The sequence below is a fragment of the Alligator sinensis genome, unplaced genomic scaffold, assembly GCF_000455745.1.
Source record: "Alligator sinensis unplaced genomic scaffold, ASM45574v1 scaffold161_1, whole genome shotgun sequence".
In the NCBI taxonomy this organism is placed as follows: domain Eukaryota; kingdom Metazoa; phylum Chordata; order Crocodylia; family Alligatoridae; genus Alligator; species Alligator sinensis.
The window spans coordinates 2152695-2177084 of record NW_005841974.1 but is presented as its reverse complement, the minus strand read 5'-3'; the positions used below and the strand labels follow the sequence as shown (position 1 = coordinate 2177084).

Here is a 24390-nt window from a genome sequence, read left to right as displayed (position 1 = left end):
AGACAAACTGCTAGACAATTCAGCATAGATTCAGGCTGAACATTTAATACTGGCTGTTTGTTTTCAGCTACTTCAGTTTTTTCTGCTTGATTGCTTTCTGAACTGGAGCCTGTTTCGTTAATTACGCTTAAACCAGTTCCTTGGAAAATGGGCTCTTCTGTATTATTCCGATCACTTAGACTTCTATTATATTGGTTTAGGTCCAAATTTAACTCACTTTCTCTCACTAGTTTGGAGGACACTGTCTTTTCAGCTGGCTGTTTTCTTTTTTGCAGTCTGCTCTTATCTTTAATTTTGGCACCAAATAACCTCGCTGAAGACAAAAGTTGTTCTTGACTTTGTACTTGTGAAGCATTTGCACCATGCTCCCTAATGTGTCTGCATTCAGTATCATTTCCAGAGACATCTTTAGCTGTTTGGCAGGTTTTAGACTCTCTCTCATCGACTCCAGTCAGACCTACAGATGGTTTTTTTAAATGCATAGGATCATTTTTTAAATCTCTGCTGTTATATCTGTATTCTATCTGGTTGGTACTCATCTTCTCTTCAGCTTCAGAAGCAGTGTTTTCTATTGCAGATTCCTTCACTAGACCAGAATGAAGAGTAAATGACAATCGTTTTGTATGTCTAAACATATTACGGAGGTATTGTACATCTAACTCACTATCTTCAGTTTCTGTGTTCAACTCTAAAATGCTTTTCGCTTCAGTCATCTTTTGGTTTTTGAAGCTTTCTGGATCATATCTTGTATAACATCCATTATCCTTGGGTGAACAAGCATGTAACTTGCTCTTGTTGGGTTCTGTAGCTGTGCACTGCTTAGTTTCAGATGAATTTAGTACTGGGCCAGCAGTTTGCTCAACATTCGTGGAACATGGCTGCAGGAGTGAATGGCTGTCTTGAGCGTCTGCACTGGCCAACAGAGAACAAGCATTTGCTTCCTGAAGTTGTAGTAGTGGGGGATTTGAGGAATCTTTTTCAATTTCCATAATGGTAAAAGAGGTTTCAGGACTAGCGTGTACCTTGTTTGCTTCAAGGTTAGTACCTTTCAAATTATAGTCTGACAAAGGTACCCTATGGTTCAATATATCCTGCAGTTCAGCCTGGTCTTTGCATTTAGGGGCATGGACCAAGACAGTTCTCTGGAATCCAGAAGAAAAACTATCATTTTTATCGGCTTGCCTTCTTGATGTTTCATATGGCTCATCTCTTCTCCTGGTTTCTTTTGTCATTTCCCCAGTCAGTAACTGAAGCCTTCTGCTGCGCCTAACTTGTCTCTGTTCAGAATCAACTTTTTTTGATTCTTCACTACTTGGGTAGCTATCAATCTGCAGCTCAGTCTGATGAAGATAACTTGAGTTTCTGTTCACTACCAGCTGTAGAGTATGCTTGGTTCTGGCTGAATGTCTGTTTCTCTCCATTAGAGAGCTACATCTTTTTTTAGCATTCCTTTGGTCACAGTCCTTTAATTCTGGCTCTCCATCAGTGCAGTCACCAATTACCTTCTCAACATCATTTTTAAAGATGAATTCTCCTTTCTCGAGAGGAAGTTCTGCTGAGGTATTTTCCCTTTTCTTCTCACAAACTGGATCTCCCCCAACAACAGAAGAATCTTCACCAGCTTTTCCCCTCGCAGGAACAAGGCAATCATGCTCATCTACAACCTTTGCATCTCTTTTCTTGATGAAGTCTCCAGGTTGCAGACCACAGACAGTCTTTCTTTTTCGCTTTAATCTGTCATTTCTGGAATTATCCAAGTGCTGCACATCAGAAGTAACATCTTCCACTTCTGTATTCTGGGGTACTACTCCAAGATTAACATGCCGATTTGACTTTCTATCTCTCTGATAAGTTTTCCCAAATATTTTATTTTCAATGCTATGCACACTGGGTTTTGACAAACTCTTTTCATTTTCACATTCCACTGCAACTTCCAAGCAGTTTACCGTTATGTCAGTCTTCCCCGAAATAGAGGAATCTCTGTCTGACAAACATGAACCTTCCTCTTCTATGTCAACTGCCCCAGCATCCTGAGGGGAACAAGAGAGCACTTCACTGCTTTTTGAAAACCAATCATTGACTTTTTGAATGCTTTTCTTCAGTCTTTTCTTGGAAACTTGGCTCAAAGTATCAATGGGCATAGCTTCAGGCTGCAGTAACTGCTCCAGAGAAGAAATGTCTTCATGTAAGGAGTCACACTTTTGTTCACATGTTTCAGAAGTTTTTACATGCTGTACAGCACTACTTGTTTCCTTGTTTTTATTCAATTGGCTTTTAGGGCTGTGCTGTGAACCAGGCTCTTCACTTTTACTGATGCACGGAGCTCCCACTGAACTCATTTCTTCTGCACTGCTGAATAAACTACTGTCCTTTTTCTGTGGAGATGTAGCATTGGCTGTTCTGTCACATGGCTCTGCATGCACGTTTGAGGCAGAAATGCAGAGATTATTCTTTAAATGCTCTTCAGCCAAATTCACTTGAGCAGCTTGGAAGTCTTCACTGATATTTTGAATGTCTTCACTGCTTCCTAAGCCTTCCTCTGAGAAATCAAATTCACCTGAAAATACAAAAAAAAAAAAAAAAAAAAAAAAGATAAATTATTAAGCATTTCATGTTTTGCATATGCAAGGCTAATGGAGCTCTTAACAGGTATTTTGTTTGTAAATAAAAATGTTATTAAAATACCAGTTATAGCTAAAAATCAGCATAAATATGAGCTTGATACCCCTAACACGCTCATTAGCTATTTCCTGTTTAGTTATTCTAGACTTACCTTGTCTCTCATTCTCCCATAAGATTTACTTTCAGAGTTTTCATTACTCCCACTACACTATCCTATTCCCTCTTCAACCTTCAAAAGCTAATTAATACCAAGTCAATTCATTTCTCTGGGTTTCCAGGTGAGCATGTTACTCAGATTTAATGTTAATTCTATGCAGTGTTATTTCATTATACTACAATGATTCTTTCATTTGCTGACTCTTCAAAATTTATTTTTGGACATGAAGCTATGAAAAAATACGAATAAACTAAAAAAAGACAACTTAGATTGAGCATGTGGAATGAATAGAAAGTTTATCAGATGAAGATGGCAGAATAGCTTGTAAGAGGCTTTGACTATAGAGTCAGGAAAAAACATCATTAATTAACAGTAAATTCTAGAAACATCTATCCATCTATCAGGTATGTAGTTTAAATCAAGTTGAAGGTCTTGGTCCTTGTCGTCACGGTGTTCAGTAGCCTAGGCCCAGGATACCCAAGAAGATGACTGAAATTTCCAAGGCACAAACTACAGAGAAAAATGCTGCTCCTCTGGCAAAACAGAAATGTATAAAAAGGCAGAGCTCATGTGTGCAGGAGAGAATGCAAACATGAGCAAGGGTAGACAAGTAATTTCTTGAAGGTTGGTTCAAGACTGGGGCAAAGCTCCCACAGGAACTAAAGGACACAAAACCCTTGCACTTGGAATGGGAGATAATGTTGACTCTGTGACCTTCCTTCAATTTACAAATAAAACCAACAAAATGCTGCGCTGCTCATACAATTTTCCCTCTGAAAAAGGATAAGAGAAGGAATGGACAGTGTTTAAACAGACATTTATTAAGCTGTTTATTGTACAATTGGCAAGTACTCCAACACTACAGTGATGACAGACTACATAAGAACCTGTAGACAATTTAAAAAATTCAATTTACATTATATTTTTCTCAGTTCCAGTACACAAATGCACCTAATTTTTCACCTTAACTTGCAAACAGATGGTTAACACTCTAGCCAAGATTATCAATAAAATACCACTAAATTTGGTATAGCAATGCAAACAAATGTACTCATTTTAAAACTTTTCCCCTGTCCATAAATACTACTGGCGGGACGAGCCCAGTGCAGCCCTGGCCCCAGTCCACAGTGGCAGCCTGCCTTGCCCAGATCCGGGGGTACATACCCCCCATGCCCTCCTGGGCTGCGCGTAGCTGCAGGAGCTGCCCCCCACCCCTCCCACACCCACTGGACGAGTTGCAGCTCTGTCCCGTGCCCTGCCCCAGTTGGGGAGTGCCTGCTCCTGCCCCAGCCCCTCCCTCACCATGGGGGTTTTGATCTGCCCCCCCCCCCCCCCCTTCTTCCCTCCCCTTCCATCACAACAGACTCACCAGCCGGACGCAGCTCTCCAAGCTGCCAGGCTATGCTCCTCACTGCCTCCGTGCTGTGCTGCACCTGCATGCATGCACAGAGCATTTCGGCCACATCAGCCAAAAGAAGCTGATTTCCGATACAGTCAATTTTCTTTATATCTTGGACCGATGTATCGATGCACATCTAATAAGTACTATTGCCCACAAAAATATAATACATACCTCTGAAGTCTGAAAGAAGTATTTCTCTTCCACCTAGGTTGATAACTTGCATGTTGTGTGGACTTTCATTCTCAGCATACTTCAGTTCTTCTTCAAGCTTTTCAGGTGGAGTCTGAAACATTTCTTTGTCTTGAACCCTGTTGAGAAGCATCGTGAAGAAACAAAAAATACAGGCAGACAGGTATGAAAATGTTCTGAGACTGCTTTCAAGAGCAAAAAGGAAGTTAGTTAATGGCTTAATTCTGCTTCTTTCAATGTAACACCCTGTAGGATTTGCATTCATCAATTCAGCTCCCCCATAGAATTTGGAGAAACCTTTCTTGATGAACTTTCCTTATATATTGTATGATCATAACAAAGTACATGCGCATATGCATGTACGTGTGCACACACCCCACTTCTCCCAGAGAGATCCATCTTGAATTGGCTTCTCTTCCTATAACTCTGCTCCCTGTGGAACTGAAGATGACCAGAACTTTCAGAGGGCAGCTTTGCTAGCTGCCAGGAGAAGCACACAACAGAGGGGGTGAAGCTCTGCCATTCTAGCTTCTCATTGCTGCCCTCCCTGTCAAAAATAGTCATTCAAGAGCTTGGAGAATTCTGCTAGTCTCACAGTGAGGATCTAAGGCCTGTAAGTGAGAATCCTACACAACATAACCACTAAATGACAACAGAGCCAGATAACAGTTGAGTCTATGTTTCCCTTCAAAGAAGAAAAAAAAAAAAAATCAGACTTCATGAAAGTGGCAGGATGAAACACACAACTCTGCTGTGAAATTCCATAAGTGTTGGCCAAATGTGTCTGTTATGCATTTAATCACTGTTACAGATGCTTCAGCATCTACTGGAGGCTTTTATGGCACTAACACATGCCATATGCACCAAGAGTAACCTATTGTGATTGTAACAGATTTACTACATCAATGGTTCTCAATTGGGGTGCTGCAGCAGCAGCCAAGTAAAAAACTGCTCTGCATTTCTCTAATCAGCCTAAAGCAGGCAGCATACCATACAGCTGTCTGGTGCATCCTCCTCTAAGCTCTTTCAGGACAAGCACAGATGGAATTGTCCTGTCTACTTCCGCTCCAGAAGAAGCACTGGGGGCACTATACCAGAAAGAGCTGGCATCATGAAGCAGCTCCTTCCTGCTTTAGGCCGATCAGAGCCCTAATGCAAGAGGAGTACATTAGTTCATGACATAGCAGTACCCAGGCTGGCTGTGCCACTGGGGCAGTTTCATAAGACTTTCACAGTCCTTCCCATAAGCAGAGCCCAGTGAGAAGCACTCAGGTTAGCTAAGGCAGTACCACTAGGGGTTCTCAGCTGGGGATACTGCCTCATTCAGAAGTGGTGGTGGGGTGCCTTGACCCTAAAAAGGTTGAGAACCACTATGCTACAGCAACTAAGTACAGGCAACCCCTGCTTAGCGTTCTTAATTGGTTCCGGAAAAACCAAGCGCTAAGCAAAACAGCGTTAAGCTAAACCAATTCTCCCATAGGAATGAATGTAAGTAGAGATAATTCATTCCCAAAACTCCCCGCTCGTACTATGAAATTGCTGAAATCCCCCACTAGTACTATAAAATCAATTAATTCAAACATCTAAATGCATGTAAATACTTTATTTAACATTTTAAACTTTGAAATAATGTATAAAATTACAAAATAAAGTAATGAACGGTATCCACAGATGCACTTTCAGTTTTACTTTTTGCTCTTTCGGCTTCCTTCAGCACCCCAAACCAGAGCTGTCAGGGTTAGTGTCAGTTTCAGGGGATTTTGAAGTGCTTGGCTGAGGATTTTTTTCAGGGCTGGCTGCAGCGGTTGAAGCTGGAGTTGTGCACTTCCTGAAGAAGGAATCCATTGATAGCTGCACTTTGGGCTTCTTCTTTTCACCTTAAAGCAGCCTGTAACAACTGACTTCATTGTTAACTTTTCTTGCAACTGCAGAACTACGATGCATGCCAGGGTCATTCTCAACAAAGTAGGAAAGAAAAGCTTCAAGAAGTTTGAAAGCTTCAGCCATGCCTTTGCTGGTTAAAGCCCTTGCTGGTTGAACATTTTCCTCAGCATCTTCCTCCTCTTCATGGCTTCTCTGCTGCTCTATTTGAATGCAGTCCTCATTGCTCAATTCCTCCCTGTTGGAATTGATCAACTCCTGAATATCTTCAGGTTCAAGTTCATCATATCCAATTTTCCTTCCAAGCTCAACGATATTGTCCTGAATTTTCACCACTGGTTCCTCAACCTCGTAGGAATCCTGGACACAGTCTGCCCAAAGCTTTTGCCAGACACCATTCATTGTTTTGGAGGCAACTTCATCCCAGGCACTTGAAATGTTATTTATTGCCTTGCGGATATTCTAGCCCTTGCAAAATTCTTTTAGGGTTGGAGCATCCTCTCCTTCTGTAGCTCTGACTGCCTGAGTGAATGTTTTCCTTATGTAATAAGCCTTAAAGCAGGGGTGGGCAAAATGCAGCCCATGGGCCAGATGATGCCCACCAGGCCATTCGATCTGGCCCGCGGGGTCCCTAAAAAATTTAGAAAATTAATATTAATCTGCCCAGGCCTACCATGCGGCCCTTGATGGCTTGCCAAAACTCAGTAAGCGGCCCTCCACCCGAAATAATTACCCGCCCCTGCCTTAAAGGCAGCAATGACACCCTCGTCCATCGGCTGTATGATGGAGGTGGTATTTGGGGGCAGGAAAACAACTTTTACATTATCACTGCGGTCAACAAGTGTGGTAGGATATCCTGGTGCATTGTCTAAAATGAGAAGTGCCTTGTGGGACAGATTGTTTTCAGCACAGCATTTATCAACTGCAGAACAAAAATAATCCCTGAACCAACTCTGAAAGACTTACACTGTCACCAAGGCCTTCTTGTTAGACTTCCAAATGACTGGCAGACTGCTTTTAAGATACCCCTTGAGAGTCCTGGGGTTTTCTGAGTGATATACAAGCATTGGTTTCAATTTAAAACCCCCTACAGCATTACCACCAAGCAATAAAGTAAGTCAATCCTTGGACACCTTGAAACCTGGCACCAACTTCTCCTCCCTGGAAATGTAGGTCCTAGAAGGCATTCTCTTCCAGAAGACGCCCGTCTCATCAGCGTTGAAGACTTGTTGAGGCATATAACCCCTCTCCTCAATAATTTCCACAAGCTTATTTTTATAGCTGGAAGATGCTTGAGTGTCAGCACTAGCAGCCTCCCCCTGAATAGAAACATTATGCAAGTTGCTGCATGTCTTAAATCTTTTGAACCACCCCTTACTTGGATAAAAAGGCTCAGAAGCAGACCCCTCAGGCAAATTTTTCTGTAAACCATCATACAGGCTCTTAGGCTTCTTCTGAATAAGCAGCATGCTCAAGGGCATATGGCATTGAGTTGTATCCTCAATCCACACACTTAACAGCCTCTCCATTTCTAACATAATTGGAACCCTACTCCTACTGAGTTTCAAAGCATTCAAAGGAGTTACAATTCTACCATATTCTTTTATTTTGTCTTTATTCTTCAACGTGGTCCTAACAGTTGACCCAGCCAAATTTAGCGCTCTACAGACTTCATTCTGGCATTTCCCTGCTTCAGTTTGCTTCAGGACATCCAATTTAAGCTCCAGCATTATGCTTTTTTGCCGTTTTTTCTCAGCACTTACACTCTCAGAGTCAGCTGAACATTTCTGACTTACGGTGCAACTCAAAAAATGAAGCAAGACAGTGGCACAAGCACGAAAGAGCACAGAGCACCAAAGATCACAGTACACGAAAATTTTTGACAAGGCAAGATGGCAATGAGGCTGTGTGCTGCCAATACTCCCTGCCTGATACCCATGAGCATTATAGCGAAGCCCATGAGCGCTAAGTAAAACCAGGTATCACAGTGAAATGAGCGCTAAGCAAAACATTAAGTGGGGGGTGCTTGTAATGCAGGACAACAATGGTACGAAGGAAGCAAAAATAGCATTTTTTACAAGTATTTTATTTAACTGTTGAAAGGAGCATCTGTGCATGTACCCTTGACAGACTTGTATCATAGTGCTTCAATTCAGGAATCTGCATATATGGAGATAGGAGGATGACCATTTGGATATTTAGACTTTGTTGGAGAGTCCAGAAGCTGCACAGCTTCCTGGGACTAGAAGATGACATTGCATATTTGGATTTAATTAAGTATATACCTACATAGTGTAATCCTCAATAAATAGTTGGAAGGGATATAAATGTTAGTTAAGAAATTATCTTTTTAACCTCCTCCAATTATATCAGTTAAATGGTTAACTGATAGCTCATACCTAGTTTAGTGACCCCCAGCAGGAACAGATCTGTCCCTAGCCCCTTGTCTTCACCATGCACCAGGCAGTGTACTGCCCCTTAGTGGCTCAGCTGCACCCACTGCCTCCCACCTGTGGCTCCCTGCCAGCACCCTGGGACCCACGCAGCACCAGGAGCCTGGTGAAGATATAAGGGGCTGGAGCTGTCCCTGCCACAGGTTACTAAATGGTAAATAGTAAGCGGTAAACGGTATAAATATAATTGTCGTTTAACTGTCTACATTCCTAACAGCTAGCCTTCTCACAGGAAGCAGACATTTTATAGGTAATGTTCACTGGCAACTGAAGTCCATTTAGTAAATTCTTTCAAAGATGTCTAGCACTGTTTTATGCCCCTCTTCACAACACTGCAGCTCATCTGATTCTTTAAAACCAACAAAAGAATGAGCCAAGATGAGCCAAGCTAGAAAAGAACACATTTTCAACATCGTTTTCCTTGACTTACCTGCTACCACCTGCCTTTTTAAAGAGATCTTCAGAAGAATCAGAACCTGAAACAAACCAAATCAGATATTAGCACTTTGGCTGAGAGGACACAATGGCAAACCTGAACTTGCTATGGTTTCAGTGTACTCTATCGACACAAGCATACATGAACTATTTTCTCAGGATTATGTGGTTTAATTAATAATAGATAAAATCCAGCTTGATTATACAACCACTTTACAGTGGGTATAATGATTTCTCTCTACACACACAGTTTCTCCAACATAAAACCATGAACTAGGCTTTTAATACAGTCACTTAGACAAAGAAAACCTTCCCAATAGAATTTCTAATTTTTGGCCAAAATAGGAGATATTGGCTAGTGGTTAGAGTACTGAATTAAAGTCAGATCTGTCTATATTCCTATCTCTAGCACAGAATTCTTGGGACACCTGGGGAAAAGGCATTAAGTACTCTTTGACTCAGTTTCTCTATTTATAGAAAGGATTATTTATTTCTCCAAGTGCCAAGAGTCTAACTTAATAAGAACCACATGTACTGCCATAAGGGGACAACCACCAGTACCAGGTACTTCAGATGTAGGTGTAAGAACTAGGGATGTAAGTACCATTTAAATGTACACACACATATACGTGTATATATTCATTTAACCTCCTCTAATTATATCAGTTAAATGAAGGAGAGGCAGCAACCCCAGCAGCCAAACAACAAAGCCCACATGAAGCCCTGTGCTGGGAGGGAGGGAACACCTGTTAATTGCTTAACTGACCAATAATTAGGCTGCTGGCTGTTTTCCTGTTAGGCTATAGGTACTAGTCCCTCTTCCCCCCTTCCCGCCTGCCCCCAGCACTGCTGCCTTCTGATTCCTTGTGGCTTCCTTCCCCACTGCCTCAGACTAGGCCCAAACTAAAGGATAAATCAGTAAGCTAACCAGTGATCACTGCACTTATGCATTAAATGATAAATTGTTTAAAGTTTTACATCCCTAGTAAGATCCCCAGTAGCCATATATAGAATATTATTCTTCCCATACTAGATCTAATTCTTCTCTCTCATAATTAGAGAATGGCTTAAGCCAGGGCCATTCGACTGGTGGCCCATGAGAGTTTAACATGCGTCTCATGGGTTCCTGCCCAGATGGGGTCTCTAGGGAAGGGCAGCATGTCAAGAAGGGACCTGGTGATCTTGCTGCCTGCATGGCTAGGCAGGGGTGGAGCTCACGCTTCCTACATGTTGGCCCCCCGAGCATGCAGCCCAGAGCATGGTACTAGTGCAGTGTGCAGCCCCCAAGCACTCAAGTTGGAGAGTTCTGGCTTAAGTCATGAAGACTGAAATATTTTAGCATCAACAACTCTGGATTTTCCTCCCATCTGCAAAAAGATCCCCCCCCGCCTTTTTTTTTTTTTTTTTTTTTTTTTTTTTTTAAATATTCTTAAGTTTTCAGCTTTATAGATTTCTTGTCACAATGGGTTCCATGGATTAATTACATGCTGTGAGAAAAAAACTACTTCCATTTATCAATTCTGTGTTCCTTGCCTTGTAATTCCATTGCTTGTCATCTTGCTCATGCATTATTAAAAAAGAATTATTGCATGTAAAGCTTTTTTTGAACCAGTGATGAGAGGACCAATACAAGTTTTATTATACTTCAGATCAACAGAGTTATAAACCGCTGCTCTTACCAAATTCAATGTACATTATTTTATCAGATTCCAGTTTTCTCCTTTTGTTTCTTGGGGAACTCCACTTAACCATGTCGCCTGAAAGCTGTACACCAGTGATAGTTCCCTGCTGGTAAAAGAATATATAGAAAGTGGTTATGTATTTTGGGGGTGGGGAGGAGGGAGGGAGTGCAGTCAGTATTACACAGGACATAGAATGTTCTCTTTATTAGGGGGTAAAAAGAAGAATAATTTGCCTTCAAGTTCTGGAAGGAATTTTAAAGTATGTGATTCAGTATATTTATTTAGGTTAAATTGCTTGAGGAACATTGTGCAATTAAGAAAATATATTCTAGTGCAATAGACACTATTTGTATGCAATTAATTTTGCAAACCATTCAGTTATACCTCTGCTATATTTTGCATAAAAAAAAACCTTTCAAAAGATACTATGAACATGCTTATGCTCAACATAATCAGTACCTATTACAAAATGTCTTTTGGTTACAAATAGACAATGATATATTTAAATTCAATACAAAACACGAAGACAAAAACAAACAAACAAAACACCTAACCACAGTGGCTGCTATTCATCAAGGACCTAAAACAAAATTTTTAGCTCTACTGAAAAAAATAAAAAAAAAAATCAATTATTCTTCGGACACTATTACTGTATCAAGTAATTTTATACATTTGTTTTGTTTTAAAAAAAGAAAAGCCAGTCACTGGTGTTCCTTTAACAGTTATGCTTTTCAGTTTCCCTGTAATACATGAGTAGGAAAAGCCTCAGAGTTGTAAATCCAGTGACAACTAAAATATAACCTTTAATATTTAAAGGCAATTAAGCTATCTTATTCAAGCAACTTCTTTCAAGTAAGTTATCCTAAGGGGAAGATCATATAGGAAGGTCATAAAATTGGAGTCAAACTGTAATAAAACAAAACAACCTGCTGTTGGCCACTTTACATTTTCCTCACAGTAATGTTCCTAGTAAAAATGGTAGCTTATATTCCAAGTGGTAGAGGGAAGAAAGCAGGGGGAGAGAGAGAAAGTTACCAGGGTAAGATTTTCTTGTCCATTTTCTTTAACTTTTTTTTGTCTGTTTCTGTAGCCCTTACTTTGGATGACACAACTTTCTTTACGGAGGGTGTCAGCAGAATTGGTTTCTATGGGTTTTTTAGAAAAATCCTGATGGTTTAAAACTGAAAATAAACAACAGTGGGAAGGGGTGGAAAGGAATACTGTTATTGTTGTGGTAATAAGAAAATGTTTCTTGCCTATTTATAAAATGGCCATTAATAACAGACAACGATAACAAATCTTTTAATGGTATCAGTGGTATCTGCTATAAACACAACAGGCCCTTATCTATTAAGGTTAGTAATGATCAAAACTGCCTGAATTAACACTGCACTACAGAAGTGTCCCAAATCAAATTTGTTAAGAATTTCTTTAAAAAGTTAATAAAATTTGCAAAGGTCTCAATCTTGCAAACCAATCTGAGCGCGTGGATCAGCTGGCAGGATCCAGCCCTAAAACTAGTATCATCATAACACCCTAAAAACAAATGCAATGCTGAGAAATTGTCCTGTTTTTCATATCAAACCATCCTCCCATAAAACACACCCCACTCTCTTGAAATACAAATAAACATGACTCCAAGTCATGTACTAAGAAAATGAAATTTCATATCATAATGATGCGTTTGAAGGTGACAGTTCAGATGCAACCACTGCAGTGCCTCACAGCCTTGTCTCCTAAGTTCTATAACAGGGGTCGGCAACCCCTGGCACACATGCCAAGCGTGGCACACGAGGCCATTTTGCTTGGCGTGCCACGGCACAGCTGTTTGAAGCCTCCTGGCTACAGCTGGCCCCAGCTCCCGGTAGCTGCTGCCAGCGATGGAGCCTGGGCTGCTCCCGGAAGGGCTTGTAGCATCGCAGCTGCCTGCTGGGAGCAGCCCGGGATCCTGGCTGGTAGCAGCTCCCCAGAGCCAGGGCCGGCTGCAGCCAGGAGGCTCCAAACAGCTGCACCGGGCTCCGGCATCAGCTCTGCACCAGTGCGTGCAGGTGCGCCTCGGAGCGGGCAGTAGGGGAGGGGCCTGAGGCAAGGCAGCCCTGGTCTCTCCCCCGCTCCCGGCAGGGAGGTGATGAGCCCAGCGCAGCTGTTTGTAGCCAGCCTGGGCTCTGGGCAGCTGCAGCTAGCAGAGTGCAAACAGCTCCGCCGGGCTGCACAGCTCCAGCATCAGCTCCATGCTGGGGGCGACTGCATGGGCACCGCTGTCCATCCCGAGGTGCACACGCAGTTGCCGCCAGCACAGAGCTGATGCCGGAGCTGTGCAGCCCGGTGGAGCTGTTTGCACTCTGCCCGCTGCTTGCTGCAGCTGCCCAGAGCCCAGGCTGGCTCCAAACAGCTGCGCCGGGCTTGTCACCCCCATGCCCGGAGCTGGGGAGAGACTGGGGCTGCACTGCCTCAGGCCCCTGCCCCACCACTCGCTCCAAGGCACACCTGCACGCGCCGGTGCGGAGCTGATGCAGGAGCCCAGCACAGCTGTTTGGAGCCTCCCGGCTACAGCCGGGATCCTGGGCTGCTCCCGCTCCCAGCACGCAGCTGGGACGCTGCAAGCCCTGCTGGGAGCAGCCCAGGCTCCAGCAGCTACCCAGAGCCGGGGTAGCTGCTAGCAGCCACAGAGCCCAGGCTGTGGGGCAGGGGCTTTGGCTGCGGGGCAAGGGGCAGTAGGGCTGGGGGACAGGGGCTTTGGGTGAGGGGCAAGGGACACAAGCAGGGCATCCTGCCATGTACCCCTTGCCCTCATTTTGTTTTTCTGCCATGCCGGCACTCTGACACCTTCCGAGTTAGTCATTGTGGTGTTTTTTGGCACTCCGGCCAAAAAACGTTGCCTATCCCTGTTCTATAAGCAACTATAACAGGAAGAAAAAAAAAAAAGACTGTCAGTAAGGCAGCTTAGGGGCAGTCATCAAAAAAAAGGAAGCAGAAACAGACTTTTGCCATACACTTACAGAATTAAAATTAGTAGACAACATATGTTAAACCATCTCTCAGATAAAAAGTAAAAATATGGTAGTCAGCACATATAGAAAACAATATCTAAGAAACTGCTGGGTGGGATTTTTGTCAAGCGGCTTTCAATCAAACTTCTGCCAATGAGTCATTTGTGTACCTTTAATACTACCTGCACTGATGTTTTGCACCTTAAGACTGATAGAAGTCCTGTAAGTTTATGATGAATGAAAGTGTTTGAAAAAAACACCACGTGAAGAACTGCTTCAGTACAGAAGAAAAACACCCACAAATCGCACACCCCTGGTTATGACGTATCACCCCTCCCTTGAACCTGTACGGAAAATCCTCAAAAAATTGCAACCCATATTAGAAAGAGACGCTATTCTTAAAAAGATCTTCCCAGAGCCACCCATCCTAGCCTTCAAACAAGCACCGAACCTCACCAACCTCATCACCAGAAGCAAACTTCCTCAAGCCCAGAACACACCAAAAGGATCCAGACCGTGCCAGGACAAGAAATGCAAAACCTGCCAACACATCTCCACCACCCCCACTATTACTACACCCCACAACAGAGCCATCAGCATCCCTGGATCTTACAGCTGCACCTCCAAAAATGTAATATACCTCATCCAATGCACCAAATGCCCTGATGGAAGATATGTAGGAGAGACCAAACAACAACTGCACACCAGAATGAATGCACACCGGAAATCCATCAAAGACAGAAACACTCAATTACCGGTGGGGGCACATTTCTCACAGGAGGGCCACTCTCTCTCCAATCTCTCAGTCCTGATCCTCAAGGGAAATTTACACAACACTTCCCAGAGACGAGCCTATGAGCTCCATTTCATCAACCTGCTGGATACTAGAGATCATGGACTAAACATAGACATTGGATTTTTGATACATTATAATCTGCCGGGCAACTGACTCCCCTCCCCTCCCCTTCCCTTCCCTCCCCTCCCCAGCCCAGCCCCTGGCTCGTTTACTTTTTATTCCATCCAGGAAGAGCGCACACCAACTGCTGAAACTTCCTTAGCCTGACGAAGGGTTTTTGAACCCGAAAGCTTGCTTAATAACTATTCTCCAACCATGTGGGTTGGTCTAATAAAAGATATAAAATTCACCCAAGGAACCTTGTCTGAAAAAAATAATACACTTACATTTCACTCCAGCGTCAAGTTCAAAAGCATGGATAGTTTTCAACAGTCCTTCAATTAGTTGCTTAAATCTGGAATTTTCCTGCAGACTTCTGAAAAAATACCACCACAAGAGATGCATTTCCGAGATAAAGGTATGGGTAGGTTACCAATAATTCCTTTAGAATTTGGGCTAAACAAAAAAGACAGGGAGCTCTACTCTGTGGAAAGCAAAGCTGTAATGCAAATTGAGTGGGGACAATTCCCCAAGATGTAGCCATCATCACTAGTTAAAGCATCATTCATTTCGGAATAACCCAAGATGTAGTGCTCACCATATTTTTATACTTCATTAATTGAATGCAACTTTAGGGGTCTGTGTAAAATCTCTGTTAGCAATATTGTTCATCACAAACATTTGCTATGAACTATGCAACAATTTAGAGATAGTCACAGACAAAGAGAATTGCCGCTAACGAACTGTCAATATTTCTAGAAACTCTGATGAGCATTTCAGATAGAGACAATACTTCCAAAGTTTCCACTTTTCATTATTTTGTTTCTTATTTGTAAATATATTTGCATTAGACACTGGATCTTCTCTCTTAAAAAAGAACTCAGTCAGCTTCTTCTGTACCCAATGCCACAGTCCCCAGTATACATTACCTTTTGGTAACTTCAGTTTTACACAGTGGACACTGTACCAGACTTTTTTTCTTTTTGCTGAGAAGTTTAAACATACATAGTCTATAAAGAAAGAAGGAAACGTCATGCCTGGTAACTTCTTTTAACGGAAGGGTTTATTTTTCTAAGAAAAACTGCACCCATTTTGATGGGTACTCTTTCACAGAAATAACCTTAAACCTGTATAAACATGTTTGCAAGCTGAACATTTGTTTTATTCTAACAGAGCTGGAAATGAATTGAACCACTTGCTTCTGAAATTGTCTATGAAAGAGCCACTAGTTCTCAGTTAGAATAGATTGGACAGAAAACTGGCTGAAGCATTGGGCTCAGAAAGTAGTAATCAATGGCTTGATGTCTAGCTGGCAGCTGGTATCAAGTGAAGTGCCCCAGAGGTCGGTCCTGTGGCCGGTTTTGATCAATATCTTCATCAACTACCTGGAAGATGGCATAGACTGCACCCTCAGCAAGTTTTCAGATGACACCAAGCTGGGGGCAGTAGTAGATACACTGGAGGGTAGGGCGAGGATTCAGAGTGACCCAGACAAATTGGAGGATTGGGCCAAAAGAAATCTTATGAGGTTAAACAAGGACAAATGCAAATCCTGCACTTAGGATGGGACAATCCCATGCACTGGTACAGGCTGGGACCTGACTGGCTGGGCAGCAGCTCTGCGGAAAAGGACCTGGGGGTTACAGTGGACAATAAGCTGACTATATGAGCCAACAGTGTGCTGCTGTTGCCAAAAAGGCTAGTGGCATACTGGGCTGTATTGGTAGGTGTGTTGCCAGCAGGGCAATGGAAGTAATTATTTCCCTCTACTCAGCACTGGTGAGGCTACAGCTGGAGTACTGCATTCAGTTTTGGACCCCCCACTACAGAAAGGATATGAACAAATTGTCCAGCAGAGGGCAACAATGGGGATGGGGCGCATGACTTACGAGGAAAGGCTGAGGAAACTTATTTAGCTTAGACAAGAGAAGACTGAGTGGGGGTTTAATAACAGCCTTAAACTACCTGAATGGGGGTTCCAATGAAGATGGAGCTACTGTTCTCAGTGGTGGCAGATGACAGAACAAGGAGCAATGGTCTCAAGTTGCAGCAAGGGAAGTTTAGGTTAGATATTAGGGAGAATTTTCTCACTAGGAGGGTAGTACAACAGTGGAACAGGTTACCCAGAGCGGTTGTGTAACATCCATCCTTGGAGGTTTCTAAGATGCAGCTAGACAAAGCCTTGGCTGGGATGACCTAGTGGGGGATGGTCCTGGTTTGAACAAGGGGATGAACTAGATGATGTCTTGAGGTCCCTTCCAACCCTAGCTTTCTAGGATTCTATGATTTCCTCCTTTTGATATAGCTAACTATTAATTAACAAGGAGTGCATCTACAAAGCAAAGACAGAGTAAACTGCTTCTGTGCATGGCATCTACGTGTGCACCTGAAAAAGCAGCAATCTGAGCCAGGATGGAGCAAGCCTGGCTTGGCAGCAGGCATGGGGACTCAGCTCTGGGCACCAGGTGGCAGCACTGGAAGAGCTGGCTGGGGCACAATGGTGTTGCAAGTGCAGAGCCATGTGGCTAGGCAGCAGGCAGGAGTCTGTCTCCCTGTTGCCTGGGCTGACAGTGTAAATTGCGCCCACAGTCAGTGGCTACGCATGAGTTTCAGCACAGTAAATTACTCTGCTGTAGGATAGTACTGTCCCTGACAGTACTATCTTATGGTGGAGTTAATTAGTTTACTGTGCCCTAATACTGGTGCACGTGTAGATGGTGACGTTTTACTATGGAGCCAATTAGTCTACTCCTCAGTGAAGTGCATGTGTAAATGCACCAAAGGAATCTATTCCCTTAGGAGTAATGGGAGAAAGTTTATATAGGATAGTGGAACCATTACTCATGTGGACTGAAGAAATCCTGAAGGCATACCTGCAGAATATGTGGTCACATTTTGTTGAGACTGGCTCTTTTATCACTTCCAAACTGGAAAAAACAAAAACAAACACAACCTCAATTCACTTACTTGAAACAAAAACAAAGCGAAAATATATAATTCATAAATACAAAAACTTTATTCAACTAGAATTAAATAAATAATTTTTGCCAAGAAAAGCACAAATTATGTTATTTCAGTTAAGAGCCAAGCAAAGTATCTGCCTTTGCCTGCAGTGTACACTATTTGCCCCCCACACAACTCTTTCTCTTTCCTTCTGTCAATAAGGTACATTTTCTGAAGATTCCAATTCAGCATGACAAGGGACAAGTTTTTCTTCAGCAAAGTCTTCATCTTTAACCCTGACTTCTCATGCACAAGCTGGGAAGACAAGTCTTTAATACATGTTCCATTGAGGACCTTACAAAATCCTGATCGCTGCAGTAAGAGCACTTTCCCTGTATGATGAAGTGATATTAGCATCTGTCAAGTGCATATCTTTTTCTCTTCTTCTCACTAAGGAAGAGCTGGGAGGTTTTCCTTGTTTATATAATTTAATATAAAAACATTCTGCTGTGTACTTTGTTTAGCAAAAACAAAGACAAAAGGTGTGTACCATACACCTGGAACAAAGGATAGAGAGGTCTGTGGTGGTTCTTAATGCCAGTGAGAGGCTGCTCCCCAGTCCTGCATGAGCCCTCAAGGAAGTTCAGATCTCCTGCACAAATAAGTTTTATCCTTTCCGTGAACAGTTCCATTATACCAGAGAAGCAGGACTTTCATCTGCAGTCATTGTCTCAAATAAATGTACAGGGATTATTTTAGGTATCCTGGATTCAAATTTTCAGTGCCTTAGGAAAAAGATTGAGACCTTGAATTTAAGCCATCTTTTTATGGGCAGACAGTGTAGAGAGTACAGGACAAGTTAGATGTGCTTGCAATAACCTGAATTACTGAGGGGATAAGATAGGCTTTCACATTCCATAATAATTGGTTTGGATGAAATGGCCTGGATGAAAAAAAATGGCTCAAATAAACTCAGTAATTTCTGCTACAAGGCAGTCTAAATAATAATAATTCATAGCAAAGTATACAATATACAATAACAATAGCCAAAGTTAATTACCAGCATTAACTTCTATTCCTGGATCCTTAGCTTTTATGCTGTTAACTAACTTTTTTAATTGATATCTTAAACTGCTGTAGTAAGAGAACATTACACTTTTATGACTGTTTTCCATAAAAATGCAAGCTAAACAGCTGAACTTCAAAAGTATCCATAGGTTTGTCTGTTCACATTATATAATTGCCACCACCACTGTACAGCACCTGCTGATCTATTCCAGAAGTACTGCCATCTACTGCTTCTCTAGTTTGGAGGATCTTAAATTAAACTACGCTTTTCCCCCCCTTTAGTTATTGTTGACCAAATATCCTGTTAGCTTTAAGACTCTTGAATCCATGTTGCCTTTCAGAATTCCTTAATTAAACAGAAAGTATCAGTAAAATTGGGACAAATTTCTCTCAGACCAGATATTCTGCATTCCCTTAAGTTCTATGCACACAGAGAGCAGAACATGGTGGGAACTATCTAGCAGGCAGATTTGACAGCAGTACCTTGTCCACTGAACTTGATTGCATTTTTCCTGCAAGCCACAATGATACTTTCATTTCTGTTGTGCCACCATTTACTGCCATTATAACATGTCTTAATGACAATCCAGTGACCAAAGTAGCGTCAGTGCAACACACTTAAGCTGCTCCAGAATCTACTGACATGACATTATACTGATCTACTGGAAAGAATACTGGCTTATCTACACTGTGACTGTAATAGAAATTATCTCCACTGCAGTTGATTCAGATGAATTTTTAATTGATTAAGGAGATAATTTTTAAAATGAACAAACACTAAAAAACTAAGCTCATTTAAAAAAAAAATCTTAGAATCATAGCTTTCATCCCTGAATCATTTGTTAACACATGTAAAATATACTAGATACACATTTCTCAGGAATTACAAGTTTGCCTGAAGATCAACAGGGATCTTAAATTTTGGAGCTCCAATTCATTGTTAGTTTTAAACGATTATGAGCCTCACTTAAATTAGACAGACAAAGAAGGTGAGCTCATAAACACACTGCAGTGATTTTCTTACTGAGGAGTTAAGAGGTTAGGAGGTTCATATGTCACTATCACAGGCAGAATTTGTTAGAACTTATTTGCTGCCTGTATTGAAGTGTTTTCTCTGGCACTTCATGCTTAGATCTGACCAGGAAAACATTATTTCACTATTTTCTGAGATGCAAAGGGATTAATTTTCCAAATGGCCCAACATTCTGGGCATTTTACCAATTGTATCTATAACAAAGTGTTTGAATACAAGAATAAAAAACTCACAAGTTTAGAAAGTGTTATGTTGTAACCCACTGTAAAATCCAGGTCATTTCTTTGACATACCATATGGGGCATTCCAAATTCTTCTGCATAGCTGAAAGTACGTTTTGCACATCTCCAAGAGCAACCACAGAGAAGTCCATCCTTCAGCTCCAAAATACCCTACCCAAAAGAAAAGGCATTACAATTTATTTTTGCACAGTATCTGATGCATCTCGGCCTTGAATATGGACATTATTACATTAAAACAGACCACATGCCAGGCTCCTCAGAGCCTGAGGAGCTTAAAATCCAGAACAGATGCTTGAAATAATGAACACAAAAAAGACAAGGCCAGTATAGCACTGAAAATGCAGCATTGTTAACTTTCATGATTTTTGGCGTTGCTCTTAAACTATACACTTTGAGAATGTGAAAAACTTAGCTCTTTTTTTTTTATATATATATTTACATATATTTTTTTTCACAAGAGCTAAGTTTTTCCACAGTCCTAAAGCACAGTCTTTAAGAACAACACCAAAAATCATGAGTGTTGGCAATACTGAAACAGTTATAAAAATTGATTCAATAAGATCTTTTTGTGCTCACATATAGGTCTTACTGAAAGAGTTCTCCTTTCTCCCCCCACACCTGCCAATGAAGTGTTAATTTAATAGATGAACTAGATTGTTTGAGGCTTTAGGTTAGAGAAATCTGAATAAGGCAAGGGCTTTCTAGCTACATAAAGCAAAATAGAAAACAGTGGTGTTTATGCAAGAAGTCTAAGGGGTATCAATGTTAAATTTTTGTTAACAGGGTAGATGGGACATGAAAATAGATCATACTGGAGATTTAGGGTGTGTACAGAAGTTTTACAGTGCTGTAATTTAGAGCACTTTTTATAACTTTATAAAGTTATAGAGCTCTTAAACACAACAGAAGTACAGTGTTTGGTGGGAGAGGTACAGGGAGGGGTGTGCTGTGAGCCTCCCTGCAATTTCCAAACTTGGAGACAGAGGATGCTCCAGACTCTTAAGGCTTCTCCACTGGTCAGAAGTTATTTGAAGCCCTGTAGGCTGCTGAAGTGCTGTAAATTACAGCACTTCAAGTATAATAACAAGGGTTTATTTAAAGCACTGTACCCATTTTTGAAGGGCTGTAAAGCCATGCACTTTTGTTAAGTCATGGCAATAAAATGCTTTAAATGGCAAAAGACCCCTGCTTCTGTGCCCATGCCTACAGGCAGAACCTGGCTCATGAACAGATCTAAAGGTAGAGATACAAAGTTTGACTATGCAAAGCAAAGGGAGACGAGTACAGAGCTTGAGAGACAAAAGGAACCACAGCAGCAAGCTGGGAAATTCTTGTAGGAGTGCCAGCAGGCGAGTGAGAGGCGAGGGCTACCTCAGGGAAAGGATGGCAGCAAACAAGGGCACACGCTGCAAGCTACTGAACTGCAGAGACGCAGCCCCAGGCTCCACTGACTCCCAGGGCTAGGACCAGGGGCGCCCTTCCCAGCGTCAACAATACCCACGCCGCTCAGGTCAAAAGGATCAAACGCTTCATATCATTTAGAAGAAAGGCGAGAAGCCTGCGGAGCCAGGCCGAGCCGGCATCGCCCTCCCGACGACAGCGGGGCACCTGGACTCGAAGCTCCGCAAAGCCAGAACACGAGTCTCAGCGGGGAAGGCCCGGGCTGGGGCGCGAAGGGACCGCGGAGCCCGCCCCCCAGGAGCCCGCCCCCCACGGCCGCCAATCACACGGCGGAGTCGCAGTCACGTGCCGACAACAGCTCTTGTATTGGCTCTTGCGTCCGCGCGGCGCCCCGCACCGGGAAACGAGGGTACTGATTGACTCTACTGGCTCAACCGCTCCGTGTGACCCTCCGCGGGTGTTTGTTCCGTCACGTGAGATGGGGGGCAGAATAGCCTGTTGTCTGGAGTGAGAGGGGAGGTCAGGGGACCAGGCCTAAGTGGGAGGTACCCGCGGGTCATGACCCCGTCGGCGCGGCGCGGGAGTTGCGGCTCTAGTTAAGGAAATGTAAGTTCAGAGCCGGCGGGGGTGGGAGTGACGCGGGGCACGCCGGGACATGTAGTCCCGCCCGGGGTCGCTCTACCCGGCTCTAGCTTCCTCTTTTCTGTTTATTGTTTTGGTTCTCGGGCTGTTCGCTCCGCTCCCTTCGCTGCGGCCAACCAGCAAGCAGAGGGGAAAGATTGGCAGTCGCTCTGACCAATCGGCTGACGGCAGCGGCGAGGGGCCGGGTGAGGTCAATCCGCCATGTTAGGATCGGCATAACCGAGCGGAGGAGCCGCGGGCGCGTTCGGGTACGGAGCAGCCGCGGGCGGCGAGAGCAAGCTCGTGGGGCCGGGCGCCCTCTGGTTGCTTGGGCTCGGCCTCGGCCTGCCAGTCCTGCGGGAATCGGGAAGCCCCGTCGCTCCCGGCCCCGCAGGCGCAGCCAGCTTTGTGGCTGCCTCTTGCCCGACGCGTCGGCCCGGCCGGCGCTGTGAGGCCGAGTGGGGCTGGGGCCGGGGCCTGGGCCCTGCCTCCTCCTCCTCGTCCATCTTGCCCTGCATGACTCATAGCTCGGGAATTGCTGCCTGTCACCTGGCCGCAGGTGGCAGTACAGCACCTAATGGCTGGGCTGGTAGAGCCTCTGCTTCCGTCCTGCTTTGTCCAACAAGTTCCTGGTTCAGGCTGCAAATATTTAAAGTAAACTCTGGCTGTGTTAAGGGTCGTGCATTTGCGATCCCTGCAGAGCTTGTTCTGCCATGTCCTGACTGGTTTGTGAGTGACAGACGTTCTGCTTTGACAGCCCCACAGGATGGAGCCCCAGGTAAACCTCAGCGTGAGCTTTAGAGGAGAGACCCAGAGCTTCCTGGTTTCAGATTCATCAAACACTACATGGGCAGATGTGGAGGCCATGGTGAGTGGAGCTGCTTGCAGGGGCAGGTTTTCTAGATGTGCATTCACTGTTGCTGTGTCCCAGTGCAGTGCTTTGCTTCTGACTCGTAGACAAAATGGCAGCTAGACACCTGGCAGAGAGGAGCATTTTGTGTCAAGAGTACTTTGCAGGATGTTCTTTGGTCAGTCCTTGGAGGAAAGCTGCTTGTACTGTTCTGATGTAATTTGTTGAATAGATTTAGTAGGGAACAACTTACTTCTTGGATGCCAATGATATGAAAGTCCATTTTCATTGCATTTCCAGCTCTACTTATTTGTTTCCTGCTAGATCCACAGTAGCCAAAACCTGACCCCTGTGTAACAATTTCTAAAGACAAGTAAAAAAGTTACCAGTCACGTGAAATAGGCAAGCCTTTTCATGCTTAGATTTATATAGGTATATGTGCCTTGGAAACTGTTCTGCAGGGAAACACCTGGCTTTGCTTACAGTTCATTTCAAGCAATTAGCAGCTAGAGAATGGCTGCACTGAATCTGAAACACTAGAAGATGTCACTTAGTTATATAGTGCATCAGGTAGTAGTGAAATACTTTGTGTCTTCTGATACTTGTGTTGCTCCAGCCTTTGGCAACCCAAGGAAGGAAGGTATGTGAAATAAAGGCTGGTCACATGAGTGTATTGTTTCCTGATTGTCTGTTTGTTTAAAGGTTTCTGTGCTTAAGAGCACTGGCTTCAAGTCTCTCCTTATTGCAGTGTATTTACATAGTGAGCAATTACAGTAATTAACACGGAGTAAGTCCAGTGCCAGTTCAGTGGAAAGATTACTAAATGCATCTTTAGTTTTTGGTACTTTTTAACTAGAGAAGAAGGGATCGGGGAAATATTGGGTTTTGTTATTGGATGATTAAACTGTATAATGGCTGAAGGAGAGGCAGTGACATTGGTGGGCTGCAGAAAAATGGACTTCATAAAACTTCATTGATCTATAAATGAGCGAGGAGAGGGAAGGGACTGACTAGTTAAGAACTGTCAAGTGTCAATCTTTGTTTCTTCTTTCAGGTGAAAGTTTCATTCGACCTGAACAACATTCAAATTAAGTATATGGATGAGGATAATGACGAGGTACTTGTATTGGTGATTTTTCGTACTGCGTATCCCCAGTTGTGGTTATTTTAGTGTTAGATCATTAGCTAGCAGTTGGCTTGTGACTGATTACTTTATTTTTGGAAAGGTGAGGCGCAACTTGTAGCCCCCTCTGAAGGTAGTGTGTATATCTCTGCAATTTTCTTCTTTATATAGGCATGTGCAGAGGGCATGGTGGGGGGGCATAGATCTGCGCTGAGCACGGGTGGGGTGGGCTGCACCAGGCTGGGACTGGAGCTGCACTGGGCTCTTCATGGCATTGGGAGGGGCAGGTGTGGGGGGGTGTGCTTGGGGCAGCTGGCAGCAGCGCTGGGAGGGGGAGCTGTTGTGGGGGCTACAGCAAAATTTGCGGTGGCCGTTGCCCCTCTCCCAGTGTCGGCCAACCACA

At 43.3% G+C, this 24390-nt stretch overlaps 2 protein-coding genes across 10 annotated transcripts in view; one reads left to right on the top strand and one right to left on the bottom strand.

Moving 5' to 3' along the window:
- Window positions 1-21668, bottom strand: part of BRCA1 (BRCA1, DNA repair associated) — a 55910-nt gene extending 34242 nt beyond the window's left edge. The window contains 11 exon segments of the mRNA XM_025200763.1: window positions 1-2; window positions 5-2557; window positions 4353-4489; window positions 9135-9180; window positions 10819-10927; window positions 11857-12002; window positions 14994-15082; window positions 15636-15716; window positions 17580-17633; window positions 20044-20142; window positions 21364-21668. The exon segment at window positions 1-2 is cut by the window's left edge and continues 820 nt beyond it. Coding sequence (XP_025056548.1) covers window positions 1-2; window positions 5-2557; window positions 4353-4489; window positions 9135-9180; window positions 10819-10927; window positions 11857-12002; window positions 14994-15082; window positions 15636-15716; window positions 17580-17633; window positions 20044-20123 — 3297 coding nt within the window. The 5' untranslated portion in view covers window positions 20124-20142; window positions 21364-21668.
- A 126-nt stretch (window positions 21669-21794) lies between these two features.
- Window positions 21795-24390, top strand: part of NBR1 (NBR1, autophagy cargo receptor) — a 35876-nt gene continuing 33280 nt past the window's right edge. For 3 of the 9 annotated variants that reach the window (XM_025200721.1, XM_025200723.1, XM_025200720.1), the window contains exons 1-3: window positions 21796-22283; window positions 22772-22882; window positions 23919-23981. In XM_025200721.1, coding sequence (XP_025056506.1) covers window positions 22781-22882; window positions 23919-23981 — 165 coding nt within the window. In that variant the 5' untranslated portion in view covers window positions 21796-22283; window positions 22772-22780. Of the gene's footprint in view, window positions 22284-22771; window positions 22883-23918; window positions 23982-24390 lie in introns of all 9 variants that reach the window. The other 6 variants (XM_025200718.1, XM_006020934.3, XM_025200717.1 and 3 more) reach the window with 6 other exon arrangements.